We start from the raw sequence: 14,300 nt of genomic DNA on the forward strand, positions 1-14,300 counted from the left end.
TGATTTTGTGCCAGGGCTGGAGGACTAGGACGCAGTCAGCAATTCCTTCTCCACACACAGCCCGGTAGCAGCAGAGATGTTTGGGGCAGTGGTTGAAGGAAACCCACGTGCCCCCCAGCCCCGAATCCTGGCTCTTCTCCCTTGTGTACGCATCATGTACCTACCACTCTTTATTAACTCAAATTTAAACTATCCACGCTTGTCAGACCGATAATAGCAAGACAACAGCCTCTGGAAGACACTTGTTAAACAACTCTTTCCTCCTAATCAAACCAGAGAAGTTACATAACTTTTTTTTTTTTTTTTTTTTTTTAGCAGCACTTGGAGGTGAAGTGCAGAACCCAAGTGTCTATGTTTGGCATTTTTGCCTCCAGGTTTTATTTGTGAACCTGCGGGGATGAAGAATCTTCTCACTGCACAATGTGGATTCTTTCTGGGTTTCAGGAGCGCGCTGAGCCTTTCCCCAGCCTCTCCGTGCTCTGCAGTGGCCCGTGGGCCACCATGGTGAATATTCCTGGGCGGCAACACTTAGTAGCTTCCTGAATCACTTTTTATACTCATTCTGTCTCCACACCAAAATCCTTGTTAAACCTGGTCGATGACTGACCCTCACAACTGTCCCCACCAGTCATTTGTTCCTCTTTAGCCTGCCGTGGGAGGCTACTGTGCAGGAAAAAAGGCCCATCTGCTCTCTGCATGGTGGTTTAGTATGGCATCAATATCACACAAGAGCTAGAAGAGAGGCTCTCGGATGTTCTCGCCCAGAGAAATGACAAACGCCTGACATGATGGTAAGTTACGTATGCTGACCTGGCCATCGCCACAGTGCACAGTCCTGAAACAGGACCTGTACCCCATAACTATACATATGACACTTCACTATGCATTAGTTAAAAATTACAAGTCACAATCCCTTAAGCCATCTGTGGCTAAGTTTCTCATAAGTGTGGGTCTGTTTGATCCAGAAGGCTAATGGCTCATGGACCATGGTATTTAGGGGAAGCTTCGTGAGCCAGATATGTATATATATGTGTGTGTATATGTGTGTATGTGTGTGTGTGTTGTATCTGTGTGTATATATTTGTGCTTCTTTGCTGATTGCTGTTTCAGTCTGTCTGCCACGTGCTCCCTGCATTTGTGACGCCTCTTTTTGTGGCCATGCAATGTAGCCGGGGGCCCAGGGCTCATGTGCAGCTCCTAAGCCCAGAGGTGACGCAGGCCTTACCTTTTTGTACAGACTCCTCAGATCTCGGTACTGCCACATGCTGTTGAGGACCTGAGATGCGGCCTTGACCACTTTCGGAGAGTGCCTGACAGAAAGAAGGCGAAACGTGAGACGGTGAGTGAGCAAGGACTGGGCTAGCGTGGACACTGACTGGTCCAGAAAAGTCACAGTGCACCCTGCCGTGCCCCAGCCCAGCTGCGCCCCACCCGGCTGCTCTGGCTCTGCTCTGCTCTTCTCAGCTCAGGAGCACAGAGCAGTGTCCTGCGCCCCAGCCCTGTTCTTATCAGCATGCTCTTAGGGTGAGAGAAAGACACTGCAGTTTGTCAGAGAATTTTTAAAATGTAAACACAAGAGCAGAGGCATTTAGAGTGCAGACATAGCATCTGACTACAAAATGGATTGGAAGGAAGAAGAAAACAGTGATCGGAGGGCCTGCTTCCGGAGTTCTGATGGCATGTTGCGGAACACCTGGGAAGTAACAAGCCAGATTATCTACTGCTCCAGCTGTAGCCCAGAGCATCACAGCGCTGCCCCAGCATAGCTGTGTGATCACAGGGACCTGCTCTCCGGGGCTGCTCGGCCCAAGCACAGGAACATGAGTGTCAGAGTGCAGAGACTTCTCTCCCACACAGGCAGAGGAGGGCGTGTGTGTAAAGTACCTACATGCAAAGCCCTACAAGCACTTCAAGTTCTGTCCTCCTGTTCAAAGTGTAAGGGAAAAGCCAAGGTCACAGAAACACGTGGATAGAGCTTCTTAAACTTTATTCAAGACACATCTCTGAAATCCCTCTGACAACATCTAGATATTTTGTACCTTTCGCTTTAGGGTCAATCTGTATCTCCAAACAGAGATAAATCTATGTTGATTTTATGCAATCAGATTCATGGAAGTTACTTTGACTAGTGGTCACAGATGCTGTTAATTCTGTACCTGGAAATTTTTCATTTTTGTGGTTTCACAACCAGGTACATGATTGTGTGACTGACATTCTGGTCTACCTGAGGGGCCAGGCTGTGTGTTCTATGATAACAGGGATGTGGGGAGTCATGGCTTTGGGACCGTATGTTCTTGGTGGCAGTTGCTCACCTCTGCCACTGCAGCATAAAAAATCATGACTGTAATAAATGTATCTGGATAGCCCTGATGCCACTGAAATGAAAAGTGAGGAGATGGTAGACGGGTCAGGCTGAGGTTGGATTGGAGAGTTAGAGCACATGCACATTTCAGATGAGCATTTGGACAGAGGCATTGGTGGTACAGTGGTTAGCACAGCTGCTTTCCAAAGACAAGCATTTTGCAGTGACATCACAGAACACAAATTCATGGCCCACAAACCAGCTGCCATCATCTTGGTTCTTTGTGTTGGTGATTTAGAACAACTCGGTACAAGGCTTCAACCATTCACTGAAGGATGACAGTGCCTGTCACTCATTATTTCTGAGATGGAAATCCACTTTGGCTTTATTAGGCATATCAAATATTTGAGGAAGAAGAAGAAAACCACACATAAATCTCATTATTTTAAGGAAAGATTAGCTGTATTAAGGTAAAATTATTTTATTTTACCAAAATGAATGGCTGTGAAATTATTTCAAAATTTATGATAGTATCATGCTCCAAATGTAATTTTAAATTCCTTTTAGACCTTTTCTTGGATGCAGCTAACAGTACATTGTGCTCTTATACAAAGATTAAATGCTGTGTTGTTGTATTTTATCATTGTTAGCTAGAGATTTGTCTGTGACAATAGCAACAGAACCTTGGGGGAACACCTACGAGTATTCAGGTAGCGATGGTATGTATACTTGAAACTCTGACACAGTGAAATTTTTTGTTTTTACTTCTTGTTTAGTTACAAAACAGAAAGAGAATGCATATGTAATGGATAACAGGTTTTAACCTCTCAATTAAAATGTGGATACATCAGAGTGGTATAATAACATGTGAAGGTAAAAGAAACATTCCTTTGTTTCTACACTTTAATTTTGATCCATCACTTGGACCTACTATAAAAACTTCTACTGGAAAAATTGTAACTATTGATTGAAGGATCTGAACAATTGAGTGTTTCTAATGTGACAAGTGATTATAATCCAAACCACAAAACACAGTTCTTTACTGACAAGTAACAGCTGAGAACGTTAATAGCTTTTTTGTCTTATGACAAAATACAGTGACACATTCAGCACTATTTACTGTGTAACTGTTAAAATACATTCTTGAAACAGACAGATCCCGTAGAATGTCCATAGTGGGTATTCAAAATGACGTGGAAAGAACAAGTCATCAAGAATTTGAAACGTGTGAGACTCCTGCGAGAGTTAGTAACAGCCACACAATGCCCGATCTGCACGGGACCAGTCCAGCTGGGCTGGCGGACAGTGTCAGCAGGTGCGGGTCCTCACAGCTGTGCAACACAGCCATGCCTGCCGCAGGGCCCCAGGACACCTGTTTCTTTGGTTGTGTTCCAAGTCACAGTGAGCCATGCGGTCCCCATGCTGTGATGGTCAACTGTCCATCTGATTCATTAACAACACTGCGTGTCTAGGCTGGTATATATTTAAAAATAAAATATATTGGGACATTAAAATGGGGAACCACGGCTAGGAATATATTTTTCCACCTGTGTTTTCCATTGTATTTCAAGTATGAAGCAAACTTATTTCTGGAAGTAAATATGTAAGAACAATTTAAGAGACATATTTGCAAGCATTTTTTTAATTAACTAGGATGATTTAATAGTCCTAACATTTCCAGTTACTGAATCATCTATTTCCAATTCCAAAAATTCTACTTTCAATAAGGAACCTTTTTTTTATTTTATTAAACTATTTCTAGGAGGTCACCAGAATCTCAGTGTCTACTCCCACTGCAGAACTGTGTGTGAAGTGGTGAGTTTAATGCTAACATTCAGAGAGATTCTCTTGGATTCATTTTGTCTAAGAACAGTGGAAAGCAATCACCAAACTGAAAAGTAGGTAGAAAATGAGAAGTTATAAAAACCTTGTTTTGATCCTTAAGTGAAAGCATAAAAAAGGGAAAATGTACACGGAAAATGGAGCCCATTAACTAAGCAGAAGAAGTATACCTAGGAAGATGCTTCGTTTCATCTTGTTCTCACTTCTTATTAAACTCATAAATCCAGGCTGTTGATATTGGAAAAAAGGGACTATTCCATAAAGAAACTTTTTGGTCAAATTAAAGGATATTTATGAGATCATCTGGAGTGGAAAATGTCTTGCTGTTAACAATAATAAAGTTTGGGCGAGACCTCACAGGGCCATTTCTGGATTAGAAACAGGGTGTAGAAATGGGTGTACATGACAGTATTTCATGGGCCACCTTTTCTGGTGATTTTTAAATAGTTTACCAAACAGCTCTCTGGGACCACCGGAAGGATGGAGGCATCTTTTCTCTGTGGGGCTCATTTGGTGATGCTTACTACACAGAGAAGTCACAAAGTCAAAGAAAATTAGTGCGCACTGAACACTCCCCAGCTCTCTCACACTAATGCTCTGAGAAACTACTGGAATCTTTGACTGTACCGTGAATAGAGTGTTTTGTGGACTGTGGGCTTATTGTGTGTCTAAGTGTTCATGCTCTAAAAAGTATTAATGTATTCATGTTCAGTGCACAAAGCGTGTAAGCACTTCAAGTAGAGATCTCAAAGGTGAAGCCATACAAAGGAGAAAACCATGTAACTTCCTTCCTACACAGTGGCTATATAAAATTCAAGCCAAAGTTACACTACACAGTTATTGCATGAACCTAATGGGGCTTCTACCTGATACAAGAAAGTATTGAAATTTTAATGCTGGAATGTTGATTGAAGCTATTTGGAAGCCTCAGGGTGCTTAAATGGAGACCAAGAAACTTCCATCCCATCTTGGTAATATCGTGAATTAAATGAAGGAATGAGATCAACTTTCTAGAAAGTCTCCAAGTGCATTCCTCATTGTCTTTAACAATAAAAGAAAAATTATTTAGCATTTAGGTGTAAAGGAATGGGGGAGCAGGGAAGGAACAGTCAGGAGGTAGACAGCCCCTGGAAAACAAAAGGTTTACTCTTTTAATCTTCTCTGATTACACTGAGGAACTTCCAGGAGGCAAAATTTAATTAAGGTTGTGAAGGTTTCTGTAGAAATTGACAGCTCACTGGTACACTAGCACCCTGGCCGGTGAAGATATTCTTCCGTTATAAATAGTGAGACACCTGGCTCTTAAATCCCACTGGACGACGTTCCCGCTTGTGGTAGTACAATGGCCTCCACAAGTCTGTTCTCTTTTTATTCCATTTGTCCTAAAGCCTCTTTCCCTACCACTCTTTCCTTTCTACCATGGATGTTTCTAGTCTTCCTTTCAGAATTTTTTTTATAATTGGAAACTCCAGGAAGCATATTATAAAAGCCCCTCCCTCATTTTTAGATTGGGAGCTGTGACCATGGTACCTCGTTAAATGAAATGCTGGCCCTCGTAGTTAGCAAGAAGGATGCTGGGTTGGAGCTGTACACTGAGGGCACCATACTCTGTCTTCTCTGTGATGAGTTGCTATGCGGAACAGAAGAGGCACAGAGCCATGAATGGGGTCCATTAGCATACAGACTTGGAGCCTCAGAGTGACAATAACAACTAGATACCTTCCTGCATCTGGGCTAAGCTAGTTGTTCTCTTTCACGTGGAGGAAATATGTCAGCACACAGGCTGCAATGCCAAGGCTACCTGATCAGCCTCCAAGCCCTAATTTAGCAGATCACATCACCAGTAATGTCAGTTTTCATGGTGAGTAGGACTGGAAACCATTGTCCACTTCCCTTCTCTTGCAGATGGGCACAAATGGTTTCCAGGGATGTTCAACAATGCTACCCACAATTAGGAAAGGACAGGAGCATCCAGGACCAATTCTACCAATGAAGAGACTGTCACTTACTTGTCTCCTTTGCTTTTGGAGATGCCGACCAACTTCTCGATGCCGCCAGCATCCCGTAAGGCCTTGGCATTCTCCATGTTCTTGGTGATCACTTCGTGCAAGGTGCAGCAGACCGCTGTCACAGTGTCGTCCGACATGGTCTTGCTGGCTGCGCTGTTGCTGCTGTTCCCACCAGGAAGTCTGTGGACCAGGTCTCGCATGGCGTATTTGCCTTTGGAAAAGAAAACGAGGGGAGAGTTGAGGAAAAGCCCAATGCAGGAAGTGAGCAGAGGGAGAGATGCGTGCAGGGAGAGGAAAGGAGGATGCAGGGGGCATCGATGCATATTTGTTGGTTTCCCACCGCTCTGTGTTCTCTACAGGGTGATTTTCAACACACAATGCAGAAAACAGTAGGGCTGCTCCTCGGTATCTCTGGGCCTTGGGTACCAGGAACCTCCTCGCACTGGTGCTCACTGCAATCCAGGGGTGTTGCATAGCTTTGCTTATGTGTTCTGTCATCATTAGATTATTTTTGATATTAAAAACAATGTAAATAGTTGTTACTCTGTATTTTGGGGGGAAATAAGGGCAAGAAATAGAAGTCTGTACATCTTTAGTACAGGTGCTATTTTTATAGAATATTTCTGATCTGAAATTCAAAAATGGATGGTGAATCCAAGGATGAAAAATCCACAGATGTGGAGATCTGACCGCCTTCCCTGATATTAGACGCCTGGGCCTTGGTACCAGAGTCATGTGTACTGAGTCACTGGGTAGGTCAGTCAGTGTTCTGAAGCCTCAGTAGTCTCCTAGTCTGTAAAGCTAGAAAGATAATGATACCTAATTTACAAGATATTTTCAAGATTAAGTGAGCAAATGTACAGAAAACACTTGACATGCAGTGATTAACAAAGACACTGGGCTCAACAGATTTACCACTGTCCCTAGTGAGTTCTCAACTGATACAGTCACAAAAATCAAGAGAACATACAGCAAGTCTAACATAACCCTCAGAAACAGCTTCCCAAGTAGTATGGCGGGACCTGTGTTATTCAGTGAGAGCCAAACCACAAATATGTGGGACACATGGTCAGGTGTGTGAGTTCTGACTTTTGTAGAGCAAAGAGAAACACTGCAAGTGCAGGAGTGGAGTTTGAAAAATATTCTCTAACCAGGTGTCCCCTGTAACCTCGTCTCTCTGATGGAATTTTATGGTACGCCTCTATACCATAACTCCTACTAACATGGCATGCTTTTTTTTGTGGGAAAAATAAAATAAAATCCAACTCTTCTTATTCACTTTATCATCATTAATCTTGCTACTCTCAATGATAAAGGCACTTACTCCGGCATATTTATAGAGTACTTTTTGTCTACAAAGCACTTTGGGCATCACCGATGATTCAACAAGGCAATTAATTTACCCCACCTGCAAATTCCAGTTCTGGTTCTTTAATTTATTTCGGGAAGTAAGTAAATGGGCACCTGTAGCAAAGTTGGCTGCTCTTAAATTTTTCAGGTGGATCTAGCAAATAAACCAAGTTTGATTCCTTGCCTGTCTGCCCTACTGTAAGCAGACATTTGTAGCTAGCTCCCAGAAGCTGTTAGAGGTACTTTACCTCCAACGCATCTCCAAGTAAAACCTCTTTTTGCTGCTAAATTCTCCAGTGCAGAGTGCCTGGGGGCAGGAAAAAGGACTTCTCAGGAGTCGGCAATGTCTTAATTATAGGCAGTGATAAAGAAAACACAGGGCCTTGTAATTTTGGTAACTGCTCCTATCCTATGTTTAGGTGGCTTATTTTAGCTTAGATGGAAAATGCTGATGTTTAAATTACTGAAACAGAAAAGTGTCTTCATTCACTTGATGAGCACAGAGGAAGTGGCTGACAAAATGGTTTGCCTGAAACCGCCAAATGTAGCATATTTATTTTCTAATGACAGCACTTACAGCAGTTAGGAAAAGATACTTTTTCATGAATAAGTCCTCTGTGCGACTGGCTTTATCTGTTTGCTATTAAATAAGACTCAGCCTTAGACGAGAGTTTACTTTTCTGTTTGCTTCTTTTTAAAGAGAATAAAACAATATAGCCAATCAAAACAAAACCATGAAAGTGATACAGGACTTCAAAACAAGGTAATAGGAAATCAACATGGCTACAACATTGGTCCTCTTGTTATCTTCCAAACAGCTGCCCATACCATCAGAGCTAATAAAATCAAACAACAGAATAAAACCAATCAAAACAAAACAATGAGAACATTATGGGACATCAAAACAAGATAATGGGAAATCAACAATGGCTACCATAATATATCTTGCTATATTTGAAATAGCTGTCCCAGCCATCAGATATAATAAAAATCAAACAAAACAAAACAGAATAAAACTAAACAAAACAATGAAAATTATACAGGACTGTGAGACAAGATAATGGAGAACTAACAGTGACCACCAAGAGTTTACTTCCGCTGGACCCAGCACGCTGGTGACTCTGTCTGCTCACTGACCCCCATGAGGTGTTAGAAGAAAAATCTGAAATGCACACAAGTCAGAACGTGGTGCTTTTTCTTCCTCGTTTTGAAAAGGGATGTGATGGAGGTGGGAAGTATGATTGAAAAATGTTTCAACCATTATGCACATGGGGACGTTCCCACTCCTAACTGGGTGCAGAATGTTGTTTTTGTGACCTTGGACACTGCCAAGGTTGGAAGCCCCAGTGAGGACAGGGCATTTTCCTGTGGTATCTCTTGGTTTTGGCTGCTGCCATCACAACTTCAATTGTGTCAGACAAACCTGGACATGTGGCTTCGTCCTGGGTTCCCTATCTGTGAGTCCTGAATGGGATACAGATGTCCCTACAACCTCTTGGTAGCAGTGGTGGCCACTCCCCCACGAGCAGCCTCTTCCACTGGTCCCACTACACAGCAGACACTGTGCCCACGATGTGGGAAGGGCTAAGTATCCTCACTGAGTTTGGCCTCTCACACCTTGACTGCTGGGGAAATACAATGCAAATCTTTTATTCTTTATATTTCCATTGAAGTTCTCTGACATTTTCTTTGCAGTCGGATCCCTTCCATCTAATCTATTTATCAAGAGAAATATATTTCAATCTACAGTTTTGAGCATCTGAAGGAAGAAACAAACCAAGTAGAATTATTCCCTAAGGAAGAAGACCTCTTGGCAACATCTGTTAATTACTTTGAGGGTATAAATTTTTTAAACCTTTGTTCATGTGCTGAAAAAGGCTGTCTTCGAGCTATTTCCAAGTTATTAGAAGCTTTGAGACTAATTGGGATAAAAAGAGAAAACACAGAATGTAGAATAATTACAGCCACAAATGACTCTGCTCAGTGTGCTTGTGTCAGCAGCTCAGGGAGGATGGAAATGCATCCCACCAGACCAGGGTTGTTATGGAAGGCGTCCCAGAGGAGGTGGAAAATTAGACTGGTCTGTAGACAGGGGAGTGGTGAGATAGGTTGCTATTTTACAAAGAGAATTTGGGTGCTTTAAGAAGGAAAGTTCCAGTACAACACAACTGAAAGTGAGAGAAACGTGGGTATTTTCTTGATAATGAGGCTCTCGGTTCCGAATGCCTATGGAAATTATCAGTCTGCTACTACTACTATTCAGGTAGTTTATCTCCGCCACTGTTCCGTGTCCCAGAGTTTCTTTTTCTCATGAACTTCTAAACATTAGAAGAAGCTAAACAGCTGTTCTTCTTATCCGTTAAGAATTTTAGTTCCTCTTTTCTCTCAACCTGCGGTCATTTGTGGGCCACAAGTGTGAGATTATTCTCTGGGCAGAAGGAGTTAACTCCCTTTTGTGTTACAGCAGCTGTAAGAAGGAGCAAGGTGAATGGGCCTGGCTTTTATCTTCAAAGCTAAACACCGGCAAGATAACTAAGTGTTGACTCCTTTTCATTTTGGAGAGAGGAATGGGTAGACCTTGAGAGCTTTCAGTGTGAGTACAGGGGTGGCTGGGCCAGCAGATACACGCCCTCTCACCAGTGACCTGTGCAGCAACAAGCTGGAGGTTCAGCAGGGCCAGAGACCTTGGGGACCCCAGGAGCTCAGCGGTGGCTCTGTGGGGCTCTTGGTGCTCCACTGATGCAGAGCAGAGCACATAGCACAGGGACCACCCTGTGGCGGCACCAGGCAAGCACAGAGGTGGTGCAGGTCTCAGACAGAACTGTCCAGAAGAAGCAATGGAGCCTGGGCTCCATCTTTTGCAATGAATTTGGTTTAACAATAAGAAAAGAGGATGACTCGTACCGTGTGATACAAGGTGGCAGGTGATGAACTTTTCAGGACCCAAACAATGAGGGACCTGACTACAAAGAGGTGATCATGGTGGGGTAGAGGACAGCACAACAGGACAATGGAGACACCCGAGGTGCAGGGGGTGGGACTTGGGAATGGGAATGTGCAATGCTCAGGTGATGGAGAGAAAGCGGGGTGGCAGAATGTCCTGCTGTTAACCGCCTCTGTTCTGGGCAGTGTCTGTTTCTATTTTGATTTCTGGACTAGGCCTATTTCTATTTTGAGGAGCATTGCCACTTAGTCTCCTGATTGGTGGCAGGAATAGCGAGCCATGGTTCTGTGGTCTGACCACCTGTACTCGATAAGGTGGCAGATGACAGAGAAGTCCCCTGACTCCCTTTCTACTCTGATGTTGGGTTTCATTGAATCACTCTTTCCTATGCACCATTCTAAACTCAGATGCTGCAACTGTGTAGAGAAAGGATTGATTTTATTTATGTACTTTAGATCAAGTAAGAATATAGAGAGTTATGCAGGAGCAGCCTCCCCATTTCTAGAGCTGCAAAAACAGATTTGCAAGTATTTTCTGAGATGCTCTAAAATTTCTAACAACTTTTTTTGCAGGAAAAATCATATCATATAAAATGCATGGTCTCACCCTTCTGAGTATCTCATTCAGTGGTGTTAAGTACATTCACGTTATTGTACAACCACCCATCGTATCCAGCATGCTTCTCATATTGCACAACTGAAATGCATAACTATATCAGTGAGACCCTCCCTTCCCTCCCTCAGTCCACAGAAACCCCCATTTCTTCTATCGGTACATCTGAGCTTTGCCATTCTAGGTATCTTGTGTACTTGGAATCCCACAGTATTTTTCTTTCAGTGACTGGATTATTTCACTTGGTGTAAATAAAGTACCCCAGGTTCATCTACAAGCATGTGTGTACCACAGTCTGCTCATCTGTTCATCTGTAGATGGACTCTGAGTCCATTGTTTTAACCTTGGTGAAGAATATGACTATGAGCGTGGGTGTATAAATATTCTTTCAATGTCTTTCAGTCTAGGTTAGTTCTTGTAGCCAATATGCACTTGAATCATTGTTTCATGCACTCTGGAAATTTCTGTCTTTGCAGCATTCAACCCATTTACATTTAAAGCAATTACTGATTACTTAAAAGTATTTAATTTCTTGCACTTTGCTATTAGCTTTCCATGTGCTAAATCACATTATTGTCTTGTTTTTAGCTACTTTTTTGTATTAAAAATATTAAATGTTAAAATATCTTAACCCTTTTCTTATTCTCTTGTCTGTGTGTTCTGTAACTACCGTGTGTGTGTGTGTGTGTGTGTGTGTGTGTGTGTGTGAGGGGGTATCACGGGTATTAAATTTAGCATTCTAAAGCTGTAACACTCAAATCTGTATCATGTTAACTTCAATAACCTGCAAAACCCATCTCATTTACAGTCCCATTGTAACCCTTTCAGTCATTGAAGTTACAAAATTATACACTTGTATAATATGTGTCAAAAATGATCATTTCTGTCTTTAGTGTATTAGTCCCTGAAACTGTAGAAAACAAAGTGTGGAGTTACAAACTGAAGTCACCATAAAATTGTCTTAAAGGCTAATAACTTTTTTTCCTGAAACATATTGGCCTCATAAATTATGCAGAAAACAAGAAGTGGAATTACAAACCACAATAACATTAGCTTTTATAATTGCTTATGCATTTATTTTTACTGAGGTCTGTGTTTTTTCTTATAATTTTGAATTATTGCCTAGTGGTCTTTTGTTTCTGTAGGGCTCCTTTTATGATTTCTTTTTTAAAAATTTTTTTTTCCTTTTATGATTTCTTACAGAAAGGTTTAGTGGTAATGAACTTTCTTAGCTTTTGTTTATCTGGGAATCTCTTAAATTCTCTTTCACTTATGAAAAATATTTTTGCGGGATTTTGGAATTCTTGGTTGATATTTTTTCCTTTTAGCACTGTGACTGGATCCCCATTGTCTCTACGGTTTTGATGAAATACCTTTGAGAATCTTGTTGAGGACCTTTTGTGTATGGTGACCTTCTCCTCCCACTGGTTTCAAAATTCTCTCTTTATCTCTGACTTGTGATGCTTTGAGTATAGTGAATTTTGGTGTGAGTTTCTTAAAATTCATCCTATTTGGACTGCACTGAACATCTTGATATTTATAGTCACGTCTTTCATCAAATACACTAAGTTGCTTTATTTCTTGTAATCATCTCTCTATGTCTTTTCTCTTCTTTCCCTTCTGAATTTCTTCCAGGTATCTCACAGGTCTCTACTATACTATTCTTAATTTCTTTTCTTTTTATTATTTAGGATCAATAATTTCAAATTTATTTCTTTTAAGTGTGCTGATTCTTCCATCTGTCTGCTTGCTCAAATCTGCCTTTGAATTCCTTTAGTCATGAGGCAGTCATGTCATTTAAATTATTACATTTTTTATTCTGGTTTCTTTTTAGGTTTTCTATCAGATTTCTGTTTTTGTTTGTTTATACTTAATTTTATTGACATTTTCTGAGCCTGCTTTTAGTTGCTGGGTATTTTTGAGAAACTTATCTTTAAATTTTTGTCTAGTAGGGCAGCCATCTGGCTTTTCTCAAGGAGAATTCTTGGTTGGCCAATTTTGTTCCTTTGAATTGGCCGTATTTCTGTCTCTCTTTTTTTTTTGCAGTTCTTCAAGATTGTTATTGTTGAAAACTGGAAACTTGAGTCTCATGAGGCAGTAGCTCTGGAAATCAGGCTTCCTCCTTCCTCTGAGTTTACTACTTTTCTCTTTTTGTTTGTTTTTGATTGTGCTATGCCATCTGTGTACTGAGAAGTAATCTGAGGTATACATTTGAGGTTTTTGCAGACATTTTTTGAAGCCTGCACAGTGACTTTCTAATAACTCCCATGTATCCAATGACTTTTAAACATTCTAGTCTTTTAATGATTGGCTTCAAAATGAAGGAAAAGGGAATTGGGGAAGAGGAGGGGTGCCATCTTTCCAAATCATGTGGAAGCTGCTTGGGCCAAAGAAGAGGCTGTGACCATGAAGTGTGAGTGGGCATGCATAACAGGGGTGCTCGCCCCTGCCTACATTTCTGTGATCGGCTGGAGCTATCTGTGGAGGGCACAGATCCCCATTCATGGATGACAGGGTCCCTTTGCCAGCCCTGGCATTTGCAGTTGACCATACGCTGCTGTAGAGCTTCCTTCCACAGGCCGAGGGCTGGGTAGTAACTCCTGACACTGATCAAAATTAACCAGAGGTTACTGTGCAAGGCTTTCACTGAAATCCAGAATTTCAGAACAGTTATGTCAGACAGATTCTGTGCATGTGATGATTGCCGAGGGAGGAGACAGTATTTGGTGATTTCTCCCCCTACATTACTCCTAAATCCTCTCCCTACTCCGAATTTACTTTTCTTTAAATGACTGAAGGTGCCAAAGGGAAAGGCTGGTTCCCCCACGTGTGGGCATCAGCAGGTGAGTGTGCAAAACGTTTCTCTCCCTTCCTTATGGGCGCTGTCAGCTTCCCTGCCAGCTGAAAGTCACACTTCTATGTGTACTTTCTACCTCTCTCTTTTGGGAAATGTCTGGAGCTTAATTTATCATAGAACCAGGCACTTGTGCACACTAATGATATCTAATTTACACCGACAGTCTATCATCAAAGGCGAGGAAATATGTGTAAAAGATCTATTTTCTAACACTGGTTTCTGCAGCTCGTAGGCCAAATTAGAGAACACTGAAGTGGGTGCCTCTTGGTTACTGAGAAAATTTGAACGTTTTCTTGATGAGGGAAATGTCTCTTTTGGATTGTCTGGAGATCTCTGACCTCTAGGAATATGAGGAAAATTCTGAGCACACAATGCTTTACTTTT

General features: G+C 41.7%; 1 protein-coding gene across 7 annotated transcripts in view; it reads right to left on the minus strand.

Moving 5' to 3' along the window:
- The window catches only part of Ctnnd2 (catenin delta 2), an 813,816-nt gene that overhangs the window by 37,041 nt on the left and 762,475 nt on the right, over positions 1 to 14,300 (minus strand). For all 7 annotated transcript variants that reach the window (XM_063257972.1, XM_063257971.1, XM_063257974.1 and 4 more), the window contains 2 exons: positions 6,154 to 6,364; positions 1,226 to 1,310 (listed from right to left, as the gene is read on the minus strand). In XM_063257972.1, the coding sequence (XP_063114042.1) occupies positions 1,226 to 1,310; positions 6,154 to 6,364 (296 nt within the window). The remainder of the gene's footprint in view (positions 1 to 1,225; positions 1,311 to 6,153; positions 6,365 to 14,300) is intronic.

This window comes from Cavia porcellus, unplaced genomic scaffold, assembly GCF_034190915.1.
Source record: "Cavia porcellus strain 051 isolate PalLab524CR breed Dunkin Hartley unplaced genomic scaffold, mCavPor4.1 scaffold_11, whole genome shotgun sequence".
Classification (NCBI taxonomy): Eukaryota; Metazoa; Chordata; class Mammalia; order Rodentia; family Caviidae; genus Cavia; species Cavia porcellus.